Source organism: Diospyros lotus, unplaced genomic scaffold (assembly GCF_014633365.1).
Source record: "Diospyros lotus cultivar Yz01 unplaced genomic scaffold, ASM1463336v1 superscaf1, whole genome shotgun sequence".
Lineage (NCBI taxonomy): Eukaryota > Viridiplantae > Streptophyta > Magnoliopsida > Ericales > Ebenaceae > Diospyros > Diospyros lotus.
In genome coordinates, this window is record NW_026267104.1 from 6,492,986 (window position 1) to 6,514,772 (window position 21,787).

Below are 21,787 nucleotides of genomic sequence, written 5' to 3' on the forward strand. Positions count from 1 at the left end.
AGGAGGTTGCAATGGATCTGTGTGTATATATATATGTATATATATATATGTCTCTGTATGCGAAAATGTGTATATTTGTACGTGTGATTGTGTATGTATATATATGTGTATATGTAATTTTGTAAATATAAGTTTGGAAAACAAATTTTTTTTAAAATAGGTTAATTTAAAATAAATTATTATTTTAATTTTTCAATGTTTTTCAATACAATTTCACCATTGAATTCCACGGAAAATTGGTCATTTTTCATAAAAAATAATACCTATCAAACACGAAATATTAGGAAAATGACCAAATTTTATGAAAAATATTACTAATTAAACACCAAAAGTTGGAAAATAATAAAATTATACTAATCAAACGGTTTAAACTTCCAATTTTCAAGAATTTATTTTCTCAGGAATTTAATTCCTTAAAATTCATTTTCTTTCCACCCAAATTTTATCCTTACAATTAAACGCACCCTCAAAGAAAGAAACCTAAGGAAGACCAACAGGGAAAAGTTCAGAAAAGAAAATCGCCTTTCAGAAAAGAAAATTATACTCATATTTAAGAGTTTTAATTTATATTTATAATTATAATATAATAAATAGAAAATAATAAACGTCTTTAAGTGAATATATTATATATTTTATAATATTTATTTATAAATAAATATAATATAATAAATAAATAAATTATAAATATTTCGTCAAGTGACCAACTTAATGTGTTAATTATTCTTTAGCACATTGAATGACTGTACATTGAATTAAAAGTGTTCTCCATTAGCATATTGAATAGCGAATAATTAATTAAACTTAAATTTTGATAAATAATTAAGAATTAAAAAAAATTATAATTATCAATTCTGTTAAAATTATTTAAAATAACAAGTTTAATTTTTTATTTTTAAATTAAATTTTCCCATGTGATTATCACACGGGTTCACCACTAGTATATATATAAATAGAACCAACCCATCCACCTGCCCGATCAAACGGCAGTTGTAGCTGTGACATGAGCCAAGGGATTCGCCCACTCACAAAATCTTAAGACCCGAATTCAAATGAGGAACAAAAATATAAATACCCACTATCATCTCTTTAAGTCATCAATTTTAATCATTCAACTGATAAGAATTTGTATTTGCAGAGCTATAATTTTTTTTTTTTAAATATATAATATCCATTTTGCCTTATTAAAATTTCTGTTTACTTTTCTTCTGTTTGGCTCATTTGTGAATGATACACTGTTATAATTAAAAACAAAAATATTTAAGATTAAATTATTTATAAATATATAAAATATACCTCTTAAAAAACATAAAAACAAATGCATCGTGCCATCATCCATAAGAAACAGTAAAATAGAGCCATCCAAGTTATGAGATCTACGAACTTCTACAAACAGTGTCTGAGTAGTGAAGGGATGAGATACAACAACAAGTGCACTACCAATTACACCTTACTGTCCAAACAAAAACAATTCAAATCCTTATCATCTTCTTAATCGAAATTCATACATCCATAATTAAATTAAAAATATCATCCTTCAAATAAAAATATCACCATATTTTAATTGTCAATTTATCGTAATATTTTAATTATTAATTTATCACAAATTCTCAACTGTGGGTCAACTTTGTGCGTACAAGTAGCATAACTCTTACACAATTAATATGGGACACACACTCACACTTACACACACAGTTGAATACACAACATTTCCCAATCGTCAGTCAATGTTTTTTAGGGATTTGATCGTCTCTTATTGTCTTGAGCTTCACCACCATATCTTTGATATCCATCATTTCTTCAGCCGATTCTTCAGAGCATTTCAATGCCAGTTCCAAGATGGATGACGCGCACTTCACCTTTGCCTCAAATTCCTCTTCCCCTATCAACCTTGCATCCACAACTTGATGAACAGTACTGCTATCCAAGGCCTCTTTTACCCAATCTCTCAAGCTCAATTCCGGACCGAACATTTGATCAGTGGGCCTTTTCCTTGTAAATGTTTCCATCAATGTAATCCCAAAACTATAAACATCTGATCTTGCCGACACTGATCCTTCCGGTCTATATTCTGCATGAAGAACTAGGATTAACTTCTTGAAAAGAATGTTCATGAGAAAATAGATAGAAAAGCAGCCAGCATAAGTATTATTAAAGTGTAGTAAAAGATAGAAGCATAACCTGGAGCTGAGTACCCACTGGTGCCTAGGTTGCTGGTTTGAGCCACACTCTCCTCATCCTTGGAATAACTTGTAATGCCAAAATCACTCAAGTGTGCAACCATATCTTTGTCTAGCAGAACGTTGCTTGGTTTCAAATCACAGTGAAGCAATTGTTTATCGTGGAGATAATCCAGTGCAAGTGCTGCATCTATCATTATCCCTAACGTTTTCCCTATATCCAGGAAAGAGTCAAGAGAATAGAACCACTTCTCAAGGCTGCCATTCAGCATGTACTCCAGTACCAAAGCTTTGAAATCAGTGTTAGAGCAAAAGCCAATGACCTTAGTAAGATTTTGATGGGCAATTTTGCACAGAATTTCACATTCTGCATCAAAATTCTTGAATGCAATACGCTGCAGATTGAACACCTTTATGGCCACGACTTTCCCTTTCAGAGTCCCTTTGTACACTGAACTAAACCTCCCTGTGCCTAGCAACTGTCTTTCATCGAATCCATTAGTAGCTCGTTCAATTTCTTGGTGTGTAATTCTTGAAGTTGGAAATTGATGTTTTCGTCGCCATCTGACCAGAAAAAATGCACAGCAAAGGACTACCATCAAAAGTGCAATCCCCAAGAAAACACACAGAAACAACAGCAAACTTTTTGTTCTGGTAAGGTGAAGACGACTGTCAGAGCAATTTGAGGACTTCGACCAAACGGGACTGCACAATCCTACATTTGCTAGAAAGCTATCTTGTCCAAACCCTCTGGATTCCCATTCTGGGTCAATTTTCCCACTCAAGCTATTACCTGATACGTTAAAAAAATGAAGAGAAGGTTGAAGCAGTGACATGGAAATCTTTCCAGTGAGATGATTATTGGACAGATCTAAGGACCACAAGTTTACAAGGTTGCCGAATGACTCTGGAATTTCTCCTATAAGATTATTACTTGCCAAGGAAAGATTAGCCAGGTTTTGCAGACCACCAATAGCGCTAGGAATATTGCCAGTGAAGGAGTTGGAGGACAAGTTAAATTCAGAGAGGTCTGTGAGTCTCCACAGACTTACTGGTATTTTGGATGTTAAATTGTTGGAGGCTAGATGAAGGGATTGTAAAGATGTAACATTTCCTAGGCAGTCTGGCAATTGACCACCAAGGTGATTTCCACCCAAATGTAAGATTTCCAAATATTTTAATTGGCATAGATCTTCTGGAATCAACCCGTGCAGAGCATTGTTGGGAAGAACAAGTTTGTCAAGTTTCCATGATCCACTGAATGTATTTGGAAGGGATCCATTCAAGTAATTGTTGTCGAGAAACAAGGATTTCAGACTGCTTATATTGCCAATTTCCTTGGGAATATTGCCTGTGATCCCACATTTAGATGCCACAAAAGCGTTGAGTTGGGCACCAGAAAAATTCCCGATGGAAGACGGAAGGCGGCCATTCAATGGATTGTTATTTATATACACCCTTTTCAGTTTCTTACAGTTTGTCAAGGAAGTGATGAATCCAAGTTCTGGAGGAGGCGAAGATAATCCACTGACAAGAATGTTTTCTGTGAAGCTCAGGTGGTCAACGGGTCCTGGTCCACCTTGGAGATTGTTTTCTCCCAAACTCAGATATTCTAGTTCTTGTAAATTCCCAAGTGAATCAGGAATGAGACCTGTGAAGTTGTTGGCGTAGAGGTCTAGGATGACGAGTTTAGAAGCATTAGAGATAGAGTCAGGGATGCTCCCACTGAGTCGATTTCCTCCAAGATAAAGATTTTCTAGATTGTAAGGCAAATTACCCATCATTGGTGGTAGATTTCCCGTAAGGTTATTTTCTGCAAGTGAAAGCATTTCCAAGGTTGACATGTTGAAGATTGAAGTGGGAATTTGCCCTGACAAATAATTGAAGTTGATCGCTAAAATCTCTAAGCTTGAAAGAGCACCAATCTCATCTGGTATTTCGCCTGCCAAATCAAATAAAAACACGAGGATAATTGGTAGCACTTCCAGAAATGAATCATTTCTTTTGTTCTCTAAAGGTTGATAAAGAACATAATGACAAAATGGTCTTCATTTGTAAACTCGCCCAATAAGGACAAAATGTTACCTAACAGATGGTTATCACTGAGGTCAATCTGTGTGATTGAAGTACTCCAGTTGCCGATTTCTTTTGGTAAGCCACCACTGAGGTAATTTGAGTGAAGATTAAGCACTTTCAATGAAGACAAGTTAGAGATGAATGATGGTATGCTTCCACTGAGGTTATTGTTCTCCAGGGCTAGGACCTCCAAATAAATTAGATTACCCAACTCGTCTGGAATTCCTCCTGCAAGAAAAAATGCCTTTGAAGTACACCATAAACATATATTTTGGAGGACCTGTTCCAAATTTTGATACACGAAGCGTGTTGATAGCTACATGCGGGCTAATATTGCTATCGCAAAAGGCTAATTGTTTATAGTTGTGATCAAGTTTTGAGCTTCCTTCTGGGCAAGCTCCCACAAATTGATTTACAAATTATACGAAATGATCAAAATAATATGGAAAAATATTTTAAATTATTTATTAATTTTTTTAGAATATATTAAGAACTTAGAAATTATTCTTTTTATCTGTAAGGGTACTAAATAAATTTATTTTTGAGGAGGAAAGATGAATTTATTTGAACATACTTGTTGGGCTGAGACATACATACACACAGACAAATGTCCCAACCACCTCTAACACAGGAAGATAATAACAATGACTGATAACACAAAATAGATCGATACAGCACAAACATAAAAACAGTAAAAGAGGCAATTTTCATATAATTTTTGCTTCTATTCCTTTCAATTTTCATACCAAGAATTTTATTTGCAGAACCTAAGTCTTTCATATCAAAGTTGGCATTTAATTGAGACTTTAAGTTATTAATTTTAGACTTAGATTTGCTAATCAATAAAATGTCATCAACATATAGAAGCAGGTAAACAGGTTCATCAGATATTATAAAGTAAAAACAGGCATCGAAGTTGCTTCTAACAAAACCAGCTTTCAATGCAAAATCATCAAACTTTTTATACCATTGCCGTGGGGATTGTTTTAATCCATATAGAAATTTTTTAAGTAAGCAAACATGTTCTGGATGAGAAGGATCTAGCAGGTTGATCCATATATATAAGCTCTTCTAGGTCCCCATGTAAGAAAGCTGTTTTAACATCTAATTGTTCTAGTTCTAAGTCAAAATGAGCAACAATAGCTAGCATTAGTCGAATTGTTTTAAACCTTACAACTGGTGAGAAAATTTCAGTATAGTCTATCCCTTCCCTTTGGGTAAACCCCTTAGCAACTAGGTGAGCCTTATACCTAATAGGATCAGATTTGTTCATTCCCTCTTTCAGTTTATATAGCCACTTACACTTTACCAACTTATGGTTTTCAGGCTTTGCAACCAACTTCCACGTTCCATTTAATTTTAAAGATGCCATTTCCTCATCCATGGCTTGTTTCCATTTTAGGTGTTCATGAGATTTAATGGCCTCTTCATAACAAGATGGTTCAGTAGATTTCATTTCAGCTCCTGCTAACAGAGCACAGTAAATTAAATCGGAGTAGCCGAACCTAACAGGTGGTCTTACTTCTCTCCGACCTCTATCTCTAGCAAGTTGATAGTTGTTGAGATCTGGATGAGGGGTGTCTACAGCCACCTCTTCAACTTCAATTTCATTATGGTTAGGCTCAGAATTTTCACCTAAGTGCTCAGAATTTCCACCTAAGTTACTGTCTAACACTGGATCAGACTCCTGAGGATTAGGTACTATCGGCTGGTCATGAGTACCAACTCGGTGCTCCACCTCAATATAATTTCCACCTCTATGTTCATGATGTTCTGAAGTTTCTTCCTTTTTATTTAAGGATTTGCAAGGGAAGTTATCTTCATTAAATACAACATCCCTACTTATTATAATTTTTACTCCACCTGAAGTCCTATCCCATAGCCGGTATCCCTTAGTCCCTTCTTGGTATCCTAAGAATATACACTTCTTAGATCTAGGGTCCAACTTACCCTCTGACTGATGAACAAAGGCCTCACACCCGAAAACTTTAAGATAATTGTAGTTTAGCTTCCTATTGGTCCATTTTTCTTCTGGGCAAACAAGTTTTAATGCGGTTAAAGGACTCCTGTTTACTATATATGCAGCAGTGTTTAGAGCTTACCCCCATAAGTTAGCAGTAAGTAATAAGCATCTGACTTTTTCTAATAAAGTTCTATTCATCCTCTCAGCTACCCCATTTTGTTGGGGTGTATATCTTACTGTTCTATGCCTAAGTATGCCTTGGGAACTACAATATTCATTAAATTCTTTGCTGCAGAACTCTAACCCATTATCTGTTCTTAAAATTTTAATTTTTCTTCCTGATTGATTTTCTACTAGAGTTTTCCATGACTTAAATTTATCTAATGTCTGATCTTTAGATTTAAGTAAGAAAACCCAGACTTTCCTAGTATAATCATCAATAATAGAGAGAAAATACATGTTTCCACCTTGAGTAGGTGTTTGAGATGGACCCCAAAGATCTGCATGTAAGTATTCTAGGCATGCCTTCGCAAGATGAGTTCCTTTAGGGAAGCTCAACCTGCATTGCTTGCCAAGGATACATGACTCACAGAAATTTATAGAGCCAGGTGTCAGAGAACCTAGGTAGCCTTGGCTTGATAAAGCCTGCATACCTTTCAAGCTCATATGACCAAGCCTCAAGTGCCATAGATCTGTTCCCTCAGATTTAATAGTGCATGCAACAGGCAAGTATGAAGAACAGCAACCATTCAAGACATATAAACCATTTTTCTTGGTACCAGAAAGAACCAACTTATCATTCTTAAATACAAACAATGAACCTTTTTCAGCTTTATAGGATAACCCTTGTTCATCTAAAGTACCAAGTGATATTAGATTTCCTTTTAAATTTGGCACATATCTTACCCCTGTGAGAATTCTTAAGTTGTTGTCATGGAGTTTAAGTGATATGTTCCCTATGCCTTCTACTTTGCATAAATGATTGTTTCCCATATAGACTGTTCCCTTTTCATTATCATCAAAATTATGAAACCATTCTAGGTTAGGACTCATATGAAAGGAACATCCTGAATCCATAATCCATTCACTAGAGGAAGTTTCAGAAACAGTTAAGACTTCTGCTAAACAATTTGAGGTTCCTACAGGATCAGTCGAGTTTGCCTTTTGATTTTGTTTCTTTAAGTCATAGCAGTATTTTTTAATATGGCCTTCCTTACCACAATGATAACATTTCCATTTAGGTTTTTGTTATCCTTTTTCTTGCCCTTAGAGTTAAATCCAGTAGATTGTTCAGAATTAAATTGCTTCTTCTGAAATTTCCCTTTTGTGAATAGGGCATTACCATGTTTCTTAGAGGCATTTAATTCTAGTTCTCTAGCCTTTATCCCTGACATAACTAATTCAAGTGTGGGGACTATACCAGTATATTGAAGAGCATGTTTTACCACATTATAATCATCAGGTAGAGAATTTAGTAAGATCATTGCTTCACTAGTGTCTCCTAATGCTTGATCAGTTCCCCTAAGAAGAAGAGACATCCTAGTAAACTCATCTATGTTTTCATCCATAGACTTAGAGGTGTCCATTTTGAAATTAAATAACAGACATTTAAGATAAACTAAATTAGGGGCAGCCATAACAGCATATAATGATTCTAGTTTATTCCAAAGATCAAGAGGTGAGGTTATTCCATCTACTTTTCGAATGACACTGTCACCTAGATGCAGAAAAATAAGGTTATAAGCCTCTTCCCTAATCTCAGCTGTCTGATCTAATTGTTCCCTAGTCCATTTCCTATCATCTGGTTCTAGGGCAATGACCAATTTATGATGTGAGAGCAGAACCCTCATCTTTTTCTTCCAACTCCCAAAATCCCCTTTACCATCGAAAACCCCAATTTCAAACCTAGTGGTAGTCATCTTGCAATCGGGTACCCTAACCTCTAGTCACTATTGGAGATTTTCTCAGTAAACCCTCACTGGCTGAATCTCTCATAAAACCCTAGAGGACAGTTACCCAAACACGAACAGAAAACAAACAGCAAGATAAACAAGGTAATCGATTTAGGGCTCTGATACCACTGTTGGGCTGAGACATACATACACACACAGACAAATGTCCCAACCACCTATAACACAGGAAAATAATAACAATGACTGATAACACAAAATAGATCGATGCAGCACAAACATAAAAACAGTAAAAGAGGCACAAGGTTTTTATCGTGGTTCACCCTAAAATAGGGCTACGTCCACGTTGAGTTCCTGTTTAAGGGAGCTCACTACACTATAATAATGATAGATATACACCCTCCACTCGTCAACACTCAATACAAAATACAGCAAGACAAGTATGTAAAATGGTAACAGTAATAGCTTACAATCATAAACGAGCCAACACACAAGATCTGTAGGACTCAAACAGCACTAAAGAGGAAGATGATAGCAGTAGACTAAAGAAATCAGTGAGCACCGATGATCCTCCATGGATCGCAACTAGGGTTTAAATAGCCAAACGAGATGATAGGTTCTGGGAGAGAAAATCGGCAGATTTAGGGCTAAAAATCAGATGCGATTGAAACAAACAAAGACCAAGCCTTTTATATAGGAGAGCATCGGATGGGCCACGAAGCTAACAGACCGCGGAAGGTTGCTAAATGGGTCAAGCCCATTAACCTTCCATATCGCGGCCCTAATTGAGTTGAGGCTTCACTATCAACAATACTTATAAGAAATATTTTTAGTAAATTATCAAATAAATTTAATAAATATAATAAAAAATATCTTTACTTAAAATATTTTATATTTTCCCACTTTTTGATGGTTCATATCTCAATTAACAAACACTCCTCCACTGTAAATGATTTGTGAGCTAATAAGCATTTCCAATGAGTTTGCTCGTTACACACCCGAAAGATCGTAACTTCGGGCTATCATCGATAACCTAAAAATAAGAACACAATTAAGTAAAAATGAATGGAAGTCTACCTGTCAACATGTTGCCACCAAGAGCCAACTCCTGGAGCATGGTCAAGTTCCCAAACCCAGCGGGTATCTCTGACTCAAAGATGTTAAATGACAGCAACAAGCTCTGAAGCTTTGAGCATTCGGCTAAACTGGAAGGGAATTTGCCTACTAGCTGGTTCCATGACAGCCCAAGGAATTTAAGATTTGGAAGAGAATGACAGAGATCTTCAGGAAGCATGTCAGATAGGCTATTGTATGAAAAATCAATATGTTCCAGCGATGGGATGCCATACATGGTTCTTATATTACCCGTCAGCTGATTGAAGTGCATGTCCAAACTCTTCAGTTTACTAAGATTGCCAATCTCTTGTGGAATCTCTCCAATTATTTGATTAAACGAGACGTTCAAATACTCCAAGTTTGGACTAAAAGAGGGGGAAGCTCGGAACCCTGAGAAATTGTTTCGGCCAAGGTTCAAGTACTGCACCTCGGGTAATGCTACCAACCATTTCGGAATCTCTCCACTGAATTGGTTGTGTTCAAAATTGATTAATTTCAACCGACGAAGATTAGCCATTTCGTCAGGAAGAGGGCCGCTGAAAGTGTTGTTGCTGATGTCGAGTCGGGTGAGCGAAGAGAGGTCCCCCAGCTTTGGGGGAATGGTACCTTGTAAGCGCATGTTTGGAATTTCCAGGGCTTCAACTCTTTGGGGGATGCTCTCACTGCAAGTAACTCCAACCCAGCTGCAAACTGATGAGGATGAGGATGAGGATGTGGTTGTCCAGTTTTTCTCCAAGACACGATGGGGATCGAACTCTACGCTATCTTTAAGTTCTAGAAGAGCATATAGATCAGTATCGATGCCTTGTGCTGCTGAGCAGGTTGCTGGGACGTGCAGCAGCAGCAACAACATCATGACAACAAAGATATGGAAGCATTCCTCCATGGGCACGTGAGCTGCAGAGTTACAGGGAAGAAGTGGAGGGAAAGGGCAATACTAGTTGCTTAATAAGGCATTTGCACAGAGCAGAGACATTTGAAGGGCAGCCACATCGCTTACCGGTTTCACCGCTTATAAGCTCTGTTTTTAGTTTATAGGTTATACAGCTTATTAGAGGCCGTTTGGTTACCCTTTTTTTTTTTTTTATATATAGCTTTTAAGTTATTTAATTTTTAAATTAAAAATTAAGTAGTGTTTAAATTGATAATATATTTAGATAAATATGTTTTTAATTTATGAATTAATAGTTATGTATTCAGTTTGAAAGAGTTGATAAATTATTAAAACTTGACCAAAAAATTAAAATAGACATGGTGTTTAATGATGTAAATTTTTATCATTAAATATTAATAAATTATTAAAATATATTAACATAATATTATTATTTGTATTATATATATATATACATACGCGTAGCAGATAGGGGCAATCGACGATGGGATGATGGGGTCAACGGTCGATAAGACAGCGATAGATAGGGACAATGGCCGACAAGAAGCGACTGGTGGGGGCGATAGCGATGACCGACGATGGCGACCAAAAAAGTTGGGGAAGCAAAGCGATGGGAGGTAGAGGTTAGAGAAGAAGCGTATGGCTGGAAATTAATAAAAATAATGAGGCTAATATGTCGACTTTAATCTTTTTGTTAAGTTTTCATAATTCACTAATTTTTTTAAACTAATCACATAACTATATAAATGATAACTTAAAATATATTTATTCAATTATATTATTAATTTAAACTTTATTCAACTTTTAATATTTACATAACTTATAAATAAAAAGGCTTAAAAGTTAAGGGAGAAAAAAAAAAAAAAAACCCCAAACAGCCTCCAAGAAGGAAAAGTGTTCCTTCCTTCAGTTTGGGCATGTCTAAAGCTCTAAACTCCAAGTTAATTGTATTTATTTATTCAAGCATGAATTAGTTATTTTGTAGCACTTTAAACACCCAAGAATTTCGCAAGTTAAACACATGATCTGGGATATGTACTGTTGATGTGAAGTAAGCATAAGTTGAGTCATACTGTCTGGAGTTACATGTTGGTCCTATCCTGAGCCTGACATTAATTAATTAGTTAATTAATTTGTGAAGCAAAAGAAGAAAATAATTTGGATTATGTGGCTGGCAGCGAGCTTGCGATTAGAAAATGAAAAGAAAAATCCGGCAGAATCATTAGTAGTGCTGGCAGGCAGGCAAGCAGGCAGTACTCAGCACCCCGAACCTGCTTTGCTTTTTCTATTTTATTTTTGCCCTTTACATATATATATATATATATATATAGAATAATAACCTCTGGTAGTAGGCAACAGATCATCCTTTAGAGTAATAAGGTGGTGGCCCCAACTTATGTGGAAAGGTTTTCTCCTCCAACAGGGTAAAAAGATCAGCATGCTTGACCACCAATTACCTATAATTTGTTCTGTCTGGCTGGGGTCTCAAATGGACACACTTGCCGTCTATAAAAGATCGCTTTAATCAATGTGGTGAAGACAAGGGCTGGGTTAGTAGGGATTCTGATGGGCCTCTATTTAGTCCGGATATTTGCACAGTGGAGTGGAGTGGGCCTCATGGACCATCAACTTTGTTAATTAGTCTGGTATGATTTGATTCAGACGTCCTTTTCACCATTTATTTTTCTTTCTCTTATATTATCCTCTCTTTTTTTCTAAAAGATTGGACAAGGAGCAGGTGGTGTAGTGTGGTGTGGTGGAGTCAGAACCAGAATGAGAATCCAAAGATAATGAAGGAAGGGGTTGGGGTCAGGTTACAGATCATGTATTAATTAATATTTCTTTAAGCCTATGTCAGTAGGGATAAAGCCCTAATAAACTTTTGCATTAATTAATGTTTGGGGCTGATCGAAACAAAGTCATGTCCAAGTCAAGACGACCTAATTAAATTAATAATTTTAATGTTAACTGCACTTGAATCGAGGAAAACCTGTTGAGGTAACAATTGATGTTTTGAATAATTTTGCCCACTTTTTGAATGGTGTTCAGAGGCTGGTCATTTTCATACGGCTCCTCAATCAATCATAAATATGTGTTGTACATTCTACTCATTTTAAAAATTAATATGAGAGAAAAGCTAAACAAAACCCACTTAAATTAAATTAATAGTTAAATTTAAACGATGATAAAATTAAAATTAAAATATAAATATAAAGTGTTTCTTATCTCAAACAAAGCCTTTAAATACATTTAATAACTTAGCTAATAAACATGCATCATATATATATATATAACAACCCTTATTTAATTTTTTACCAATCTTTTGTTAATTTTTGTGTAGATTTCTGTTAACAAAGCCTTCATGTTGAGTCAACATAACCAAATTAAGCCAATTATTTTAGCATCATCGTCAATACTCATTTATTCTAAAGATCACAGTTGAAAAGACACACCTCCCTTTTGGAAAAAAGAGAAAAGACCGTGCAGCGACCTACAACTTTCCAAACTACTAATAACGGAAAACCTAAAAATGAATTAGGAACTTGATAATTGAATATATATATATATATATATATTTGTTTGCATCTTCATCCTTTTAGTATAAATTACAAAAGAAAAAACATGAAAAAACTAAAAAAAAGAAATAAAGAAAGAGAGAGAGAGAGATAGATAGAGAGGGGGTAAAATCACGAATTAATAATTAGCTTTAATAATATGGTACAAAATCAAGACTAAGTGTAATTAAATTGAAGTGTTATCCAAGGCTTCCTTGTACAAAATGGTTGATAAATATATATTTAAATGACAAAAACACCTCTCGATTAATTATAAATTTAACACTTCTATACTTGGTCGTCTCGATTAATTATAAATTTAACACTTCTATACTTGGTCGTCTTGTCTCTCCTTTCCATGGTCGTCTCTAACCATCCTCGCCTTATCTCTCACCATTGTTGCCTTGTTAATGCACCCTCGTCAAAATAAGATAATTTGTCGACAAAGTGTTCATTGTTCGAGATTTTATATGATAAAACCATCTCTATGTGTCGACAAAACTTTTAAGTTAGTCGACTAAATGTCATCTATCGATCGATCAAGCATATGTTTTCTTTTCTGTTGGTCGACAAAGAGTCTAGCATCGGTCGACCAAGTCTATATTTTCTCTTCTGTTGGTCGACACAATCCTAGTATCGGTCGACCAAGCGTGCGTTTTTAATTATGTTGGTCGACAAAGAATCTAGCATCGATCGACCAAGTCTATATTTTCTCTTCTGTTGGTCGACAGAATCCTAGCATCGGTCGACCAAACGTGCGTTTTTTATTCTGTTGGTCGACAAAGAGTCTAGCATCGGTCGACCAAGTCTATATTTTCTCTTCTGTTGGTCGACAGAATCCTAGCATCGGTCGACCAAACGTACATTTTTTATTCTATTGGTCGACAAAGAGTCTAGCATCGGTCGACCAAGTCTATATTTTCTCTTTTGTTGGTCGACGAATCCTAGCATCGGTCGACCAAGCGTGCGTTTTTTATTCTGTTGGTCGACAAAAAGTCTAGCATCGGTCGACCAAGTTTATATTTTCTCTTCTGTTGGTCGACAGAATCCTAGCATCGGTCGACCAAGTGTACATTTTTAATTCTGTTGGTCGACAAAGAGTCTAGCATCGATCGACTAAGTCTATATTTTCTCTTCTATTAGTCGACAGAATCCTAGCATCGGTCAACCAAGCGTGAGTTTATTATTCTGTTGGTTGACAAAGCACTCGATATCGGTCGACCAAGTGGGTCGATCTATTTAAGGGTTAGGTGACCATTCGCATTCGAAACCCTAGTTTTTCTTTTAAATTCGGTCAATTTTTCCTCTCTCTTGCTCCCTTGATCGAACTCTGCCCGCCCTTATGTGATTTCTCTCCATTCTCGGCCATTTCATTTTCTTTGATTCCTTCTCATTTCCTCTTCATCCTTCATCTCATCAGTTTTCCTTCCTACGATTGTCTCGGACAATCTCATGACAAGTGCATCTATTTCATTTCTCATGGCCAGAACAAAGAATCCGAGCAAGGACAAACGGAAAGGCAAGGAAATTGCATCCTTGAGCCATCCACTGCCTCCATCTATGCCTCAAATCCGTCCTTTCATCTCAGCAAGTCAACAAGAAAGGTATTCAACTAATTTTGAATTCAGGGAAATTATGGCAGGACGATACTTGGATATAGGGTTTTTGCAATCAACTGGTTTTCCATATATTGAAACCCTTAAGGAATTTGGTTGATAGAATTTTTTGATTATCCATAGAAGTATCTATAAGGATCTAGTTAGGGCTTTTTATTCAAATGCCAGCAATTCGTGTCATAAACGTCAATCAGATAACAAATTCAAGATAAATATAGGGGATACGAATTTTGAAATTACTACTCTTGTGATCCATAACAAGTTTGGAATTCCTTTGGATGGTGAAGATTATGCTTATTGGACCCAGGATTATGTCAAAGCTAGTCAAGAAGTCACTAGAGATGACACCCTCACTATTAACATGAGAGAAAATAAATTAATATGAGTGTGAGTCTGAAATAAGAGGGATGAGAGATTTTAGGAGAAAATAGATTTGATTGGGATATGAGCTACTATGAAGAAGAAATTACAGAATTTCGCCGGCGAAAGACGGCATGTCAGGTGGTGGTTGAGTATTGAAGATAAGAGTAAAATTGAATTTTTATTTAAAGGTATTTTAGGTATATTTAAAAATGATTGCGAAGAGTAAAACGCTCGCTGCAAATAAAATTTCCCTTGTGTGAGGTTAGCATCATAATTCCAAAACACTCCCTCCCTCCCACCGTGACTGTGAGGTTGCTTTCTCTCTCTGTCTCTCTCTATCTATCTATATGTATGCTCTACTACAGGCTGCAGCTTTGAGCCCTGCTACAGGGGGCAATTATGGCAAGTGGCCATGGACACAGCTTGGTGCTACCCCGAGCTTTTTCAGCAGCAGTAAGTGTAGCCTTCTTGGTGGGTTCTTCCAAGATCTCCCCCCTTTTGTCAGCCCCCTCCACTTATTTATATGTATATATATATATACATATGTGCACAATGGGAATGGGATGAAAGACACTTAAACATGGTGGAACATACATAGCGAAATCTAAATTTTAATTCATGTAATTTGATATTTTTTTATTATTTTAATAATATTTTTAAATTAATTTAATTACTATATTTTATTTTTTTAATGTGATAATTTGAATTTTTTGTTATTTTATGTAACACCCGAGAATAATTTGAGAATAAAATGATATTTGATAAATGGCATAATTGGAATTTTGAGAAAAATAAGACTATAGAGCACACTAACACAACTTTGGACGACCGAATTAGTCAGAGGGAGTACCTCGGACCCTAGATAGTCAAGGAAAATAGTATAGTATCGACAAGCAATTAAAATTATGATTTTTAGTAATAAAATAAATGACATCGGGAACAGTTTTCGGCACAGCAAAAATACAGCTGCCAATTAGACCGTATTACCGAATTGTTGTAACCGATGGCCAAAAAGTCAACGGAGAGTGTCAAAGACTAGTATTCAATGTATAGAACAACCCTTAAGTGGTTTCAGGTTGAATCGAGTGGATTTGAGGTCAAATAAATCAGTCGGACCTAAGTGTAATTTCCAAAAATTGCCCGAGGGAGGTCTAAACGGCAATTTTTCAAAAGTTTCAAGGGAGCAATGAGAATTACTAATCTTGAGGGTCTTAGTGAGGGTGTTAGAAAGATCAGGGGCTTGAGGTTAAGGGCCAAAATGCAAAAGAAAAATTTCAGGGGGCTAAAGTGCAATTTTCAGAAAATTGCTCAGAGATGGCAGATCTGGCCGAGATTTTGGCCGGAAAATCCGGCCATTTGGACAGCCTAGGACCGTCAGGGAATGGCCTAGGAGGCGTGGGGAAGAAGGCTTGGCCGGAAATCGGCCACGTGGGGGTTGTTTTTGGCTATAAATATCGAAGGTATTCGGCCGAGAATGAAGCACCAAATCGAGCTCGTTTTTGAATGATTTTTGGAGCTTTGATAGAGGGCTTTTGGTCTCTAGGCATCAAGGATCATTTTGGGAGTATTTTGAAGCATTTTGGTGAGCGTTTGAGGGGGTTTCGAGTTTGGCCGAGGGTTTGAGGCGGTCCGCCTAGCCGGACCTGTAACCTGCCATTTGGGCCATTTTCCAGTGGCCTTTCGGCCTGATTTTTGTGGCATCGTGATCGATTCTCAAAGAGCTTTCGAACGACACTGGTTTCATGGCCATCGGAGCAATCACCGGCGACCGGCTAGAGGTAGAAGACGGTGGCGCGTGACTGCCACGCGCCAGCAAATTTTGTCCAGCCACTCGCCCGCGCGTGAGGGCGTGTGAGGCCTCAGGTAATTTTGAAATTTTTTTATTTATTTTAAGAAAAATAAAATAAAAATTATGGTGGAAGAAAATTTTGAAAAATGTTAGAGAAAATGGTCATTTTGAAATTTTCAAGGTAAATAAGGCTTATGAAAAATAGGAGGAGATATTGAAAAAATTTTAGAAAATTCCAGAAGTTAGGAAATATTTATTTATGAATTGTTATGAAGAGAAATCGAGGAAAAATCTTGAGTAGGCATTTATTAGAATTTTTGAGGAGAAATAGGAAGAAATTATGGCAAAATTGAAAAAATAGATATTGATATGATTTTGAACAAACGTGATGACTAGGGTATTGTTGAAGCTCGAGGTTGAAGTATAAGAGCGTCGGGCGCAAGAATCGAGGTCAGGCATGCAAATCGAGGTGAATCGCGCTCTTCAAGAAAGTTGAGTTACAAGGTGAGTGTTCGCCCCCAACTTTGTTTTGACTTGAGAGTGGTTCTACCCGAAAAGACTTTAAGTGATATATGAATGGTTTACTGTGAATGTTCATCCCTATGGCTTGGTTTATTATGGTTGTCCAAACAATTATTTACACATGCATTGAATTTCGTACGGTAAATTGCATACATTAAGATGTTGATTTTATGCATGTTAAGATTTTTCGGCATTGGCTTGTTTTGTGTCGTCCATGTGGGACGTGGGGTTGTTAACCTGTGACGTAGTCCAAAGTGACAGCACTCGGGATGCGTACCAAGGATTAATGCTCGGTGAACCACTTGGGACGGGGCTGAGACGGACTTCACCCTACGGGAAACAAGTGGCGGGGCTGAGAGTGGACACCACCCCGGTTGTTGGCTCAAATGGCGGGGCTGCGAGTGGACACCACCCCAGGTTCCTTTGAGCAATAGCATTAATGCCGAGGTGACGTTGATTCCGAGGATAGTGCTGATGTGACACTCTTGGGGCTAGGGTTGCGTTGGGTTTTGGATTGCTTTTGAGTTGGAGCGTAAAGCCTAACAATGACAATGGGGTGATTCCCGGGTTCATATGTCGAGGTTGTCCCTCTTAAGTAGGATTGTTTTGCCAATGGGCCGAAGTGGTTGTGTCGCCTTTAGAGAGATTGCATTTTCCCCGGTTAGGGTTAAGTGCTATGTGGGATTCTCTTAGACTGGTGCATGTCGGGATTTATCGATTTTGTATATGATTTTTCATATCTGCAACGTTTTTGAACTCTCACTTAGATGATTCAGCATCTAATTTGGACTATGTCTCTGGAATATTCAAACGTTTCAGGTGAAAGCAGTAGCGCCAAGGGAAAGAATGTCATCGAGATGTAGCTGCTATATTTAGTTTTCATAGATTACGATGTTCAGAGGTTGTGTAATATTTTGATATTTTCATGTGAAACATCGATTTGGATATTGTAAAGGAATTGTCGGTTATATATATTTGAGGTTTCGATCTTGCTTCCGCTGATGTGATTGATACTACTTGTCTTAGTCTATTGATTATTAAATTTTGATATGCTAAGAGGGTACGATTGGGATTGACGGGAAATGATGAAGGTATATGTATCGAGAGACTTATGTTGTGTGTTTGATGTTGAAAAAAAAAAAATATTCCCGAAATCTCGAGGTAATGTACGTTGTGGGAAAACGGGGCATTACATTTTAATTATATATTTATATTTTTAAATTAATTTAATTCTTATATTTTAATATATAAAAAAATGAAATTAATTTATCTTATTTTATTTTTATTTTTTTTATATATTAAAGTGTAAGAGTTAAATTGACTAAAAAATATAAATATAAATGTATAATCGAAATAATGAAAAAATTCATTTTATTATACCAAAAAAGAATAAAGTACTAGAATTAAATCGATTAAAAAACATGAATTTATAGGTATTATTGAAAAAATAAGAAATTCAAATAATCACACAAAAAAAAATATAAAATTATAAAAACAAAAATATGAGTATGGCTAACACATAGATAGGCAATTCAACATGTGAGATAGACACTTATGAATGAAATTAATATTTAATAAAAGAGATATTTAGAAACAATTTTGAGACCTTGAAGAATGTTGTGGATAAATAGACAGGGAACTTACTGGGTATGTATGTTGTGAAGGACTGCATGATTTATCACATTAATGGGAGAAGACTGAAAGGAAGAGGTGAGTGGTCCAGCCATGAGCCACCCCCCTCCCTCCACCATTCATTCACTCATTATTAGATAATTAATTAATTACTTAACCAAAAAAAAAATAAAAGATAATTAATTAGGGTCCCAAAGAGACTGTTAATTACGCTTAGACCCCCTCAATTCTCCTCACTTTCACCCTCCACTTATCGTAAAGAAAGAATATATCACAAGAAGGCTTCTAATTATTGCCTTCAATATAATTATGTATATTTTATCAATATTTATTATAATAATTTTTTTAATTAGATATTAATTTATAATTTATTTTTATTAAAAATTAATATTTTTATAAAATTTATTTTTATTATTCAGTAATATGTCAACTTTAATCTTTATCTTAAGTTGTGATAACTTACTAATTTTTTTAAACTAATCAGATAACTATATAAATGATAGTTTAAAACATATTGATTTAATTATATTATCAAAAGTTATTCAATTTTTAGCATTTATACAATTTATAAATAAAAAAGCTTAAAAGTTAAGGAAAAAAAAAGCCAAACAGCCTCCAAGAAGGAAAAGTGTTCCTTCCTTCAGTTTGGGCATGTCTAAAGCTCTAAACTCCAAGTTAATTGTATTTATTTATTCAAGCATGAATTAGCTATTTTGTAGCACTTTAAACACCCAAGAATTTCACAAGTTAAACACATGATCTGGGATATGTAGTGTTGATGTGAAGTAAGCATAAGTTGAGTCAGACTGTCTGGAGTTACATGTTGGTCCTATCCTGAGCCTGACATTAATTAATTAATTAATTAATTTGTGAAGCAAAAGAAGAAAATAATTTGGATTATGTGGCTGGCAGCGAGCTTGCGATTAGAAAATGAAAAGAAAAATCCGGCAGAATCTGCTTTGCTTTTTCTATTTTATTTTTGTTCTTTACATATATAAGACGACCAAGACTCTGGTAGTAGGCAACAGATCATCCTTTAAAGTAATAAGGTGGTGGCCCCAACTTATGTGGAAAGGTTTTCTCCTCCAACAGGGTAAAAAGATCAGCATGCTTGACCACCAATTACCTATAATTTGTTCTGTCTGGCTGGGGTCTCAAATGGACACACTTGCCGTCTATAAAAGATCGCTTTAATCAATGTGGTGAAGACAAGGGCTGGGTTAGTAGGGATTCTGATGGGCCTCTGTTTAGTCCGGATATTTGCACAGTGGAGTGGAGTGGGCCTCATGGACCATCAACTTTGTTAGTCTAGTAAGATTTGATTTAGACGTCCATTTCATCATTTATTTTTCTTTCTCTTATATTATCCTCTCTCTTTTTCTAAAAGATTGGACATGGAGCAGGTGGTGTGGTGTGGTGTGGTGTGGTGGAGTCAGAACCAGAATGAGAATCCAAAGATAATGAAGGAAGGGGTTGGGGTCAGGTAATTAATATTTCTTTAAGCCTATGTCAGTAGGGATAAAGCCCTAATAAACTTTTGCATTAATTAATGTTTGGGGCTGAAACAACAAAGTCATGTCCAAGTCAAGACGACCTAATTAAATTAATAATTTTAATGTTAACTGCACTTGAATCGAGGAAAACCTGTTGAGGTAACAATTGATGTTGAATAATTTTGCCCACTTTTTGAATGGTGTTCAGAGTCTGGTCATTTTCATACGGCTCCTCAATCAATAATAAATATGTGTTGTACATTCTACTCATTTTAAAAATTAATATGAGAGAAAAGCTAAACAAAATCCACTTAAATTAAATTAATAATTAAATTTAGATGATGATAAAATTAAAATTAAAATATAAATATAACATGTTTCTTATCTTAAAACTTCCATTATCACAGTCCAGTTAAGTTGGCCAAATTATGATTCAATCATAAAATAACATATCTCATGTGATGGGTGAGAAGAGACAGTACAATTTTACTGCCTTTAAATATATTTAATAACTTAGCTAACAAACATGCATCATATATATATATATATATGTAACAACCCTTATTTAATTTTTTTTATCAATCTTTTGTTGATATTTGGGTAGATCTCTGTTAACAAAGTCTTCATGTTAAGCCAATTATTTTAGTATCATCGTCAATACTCATTTATTTTAAAAGTTACAGTTAAAAGGACACGCCGCCCTTTTAAAAAAGGAGAAAAGACCGCGCAGCTAGCTAATGAAAAGAGAAAAACTTTCCAAACTACTAATAATGGAAAACCTAAAAATGAATTAGGAACTTGATAATTAAATATATATATATATATATTTGTTTGCATCTTCATCCTTTTAGTATAAATTACAAAAGAAAAAACTAAAAAAAAAAAAAGAGAGACAGAGAGGGGGGGTAAAATCACGAATTAATAACTAGCTTTAATAATATGGTACAAAATCAAGACTAAGTGTAATTGAATTGAAGTGTTATCCAAGGCTTCTTTCTTCATATATATATATATATATATATATAGTTCATTAGCCAAGCAAAGGTTCAATCAATCATGGAGTAGGCTAGCAGATACTGCATGCAGGTGGGCACAACCCAAGGAGAGGGAGATAGCTCTCATTTTCTTTTTAATTTTTAATGCAGACATTACATCAAACTTTATAAAGAAGCTTTCTTTTATTCTATATATATATTATTAGGATGAACTACTTTGGAATATTATTATTATTATTATTTGTGCAAAGTTCCTTTACTTCAATAATTATAATTAGGTGATGATAAATTAATATTTATGTTAATAAATTATGAATTTAATTTTTTATTTTGTACAATAAGACAAAGTCACTATTTATAATTTAACTCTTTTATTAAAATCGAAAACACGAACAACGAAAACTACACAAAAATGATAATTTTTAGACTAAACGAACATCTTGTATTAAACATGTATAGATGATCGTTATTGATCTGTCAATTTTTAAGTCTAAACCATAATTACTTCTTCTGGCTTAGTGGCACTTGTTAATACATCACTATTCTTTTTTCAAATATATGATTAAAAAAAACTTTTAAAAATAATAATATAATAATATAGCTTTTAAAATATTTATTTTGCTAATATAATATAACCAGCTAATTAATAACCTTATAATATATATATATATATATGATTATCCATATT

General features: G+C 35.1%; 2 protein-coding genes across 3 annotated transcripts in view; both read right to left on the reverse strand.

Moving 5' to 3' along the window:
- Window positions 1-21,787, reverse strand: part of LOC127793007 (probable LRR receptor-like serine/threonine-protein kinase At3g47570) — a 62,819-nt gene that overhangs the window by 29,602 nt on the left and 11,430 nt on the right. The window lies entirely within an intron of this gene.
- The window catches only part of LOC127792999 (receptor kinase-like protein Xa21), a 33,531-nt gene continuing 13,227 nt past the window's right edge, over window positions 1,484-21,787 (reverse strand). Inside the window, exons 1-4 of one of the 2 annotated variants that reach the window (XM_052323728.1) lie at window positions 9,204-10,247; window positions 4,263-4,481; window positions 2,179-4,119; window positions 1,484-2,068 (exon numbers count right to left, since the gene is read on the reverse strand). In XM_052323728.1, coding sequence (XP_052179688.1) covers window positions 1,722-2,068; window positions 2,179-4,119; window positions 4,263-4,481; window positions 9,204-10,128 — 3,432 coding nt within the window. In that variant the 5' untranslated portion in view covers window positions 10,129-10,247 and the 3' untranslated portion in view covers window positions 1,484-1,721. Of the gene's footprint in view, window positions 2,069-2,178; window positions 4,120-4,262; window positions 4,482-9,203; window positions 10,248-21,787 lie in introns of those variants that run through there. The other variant, XM_052323727.1, reaches the window with a different exon arrangement.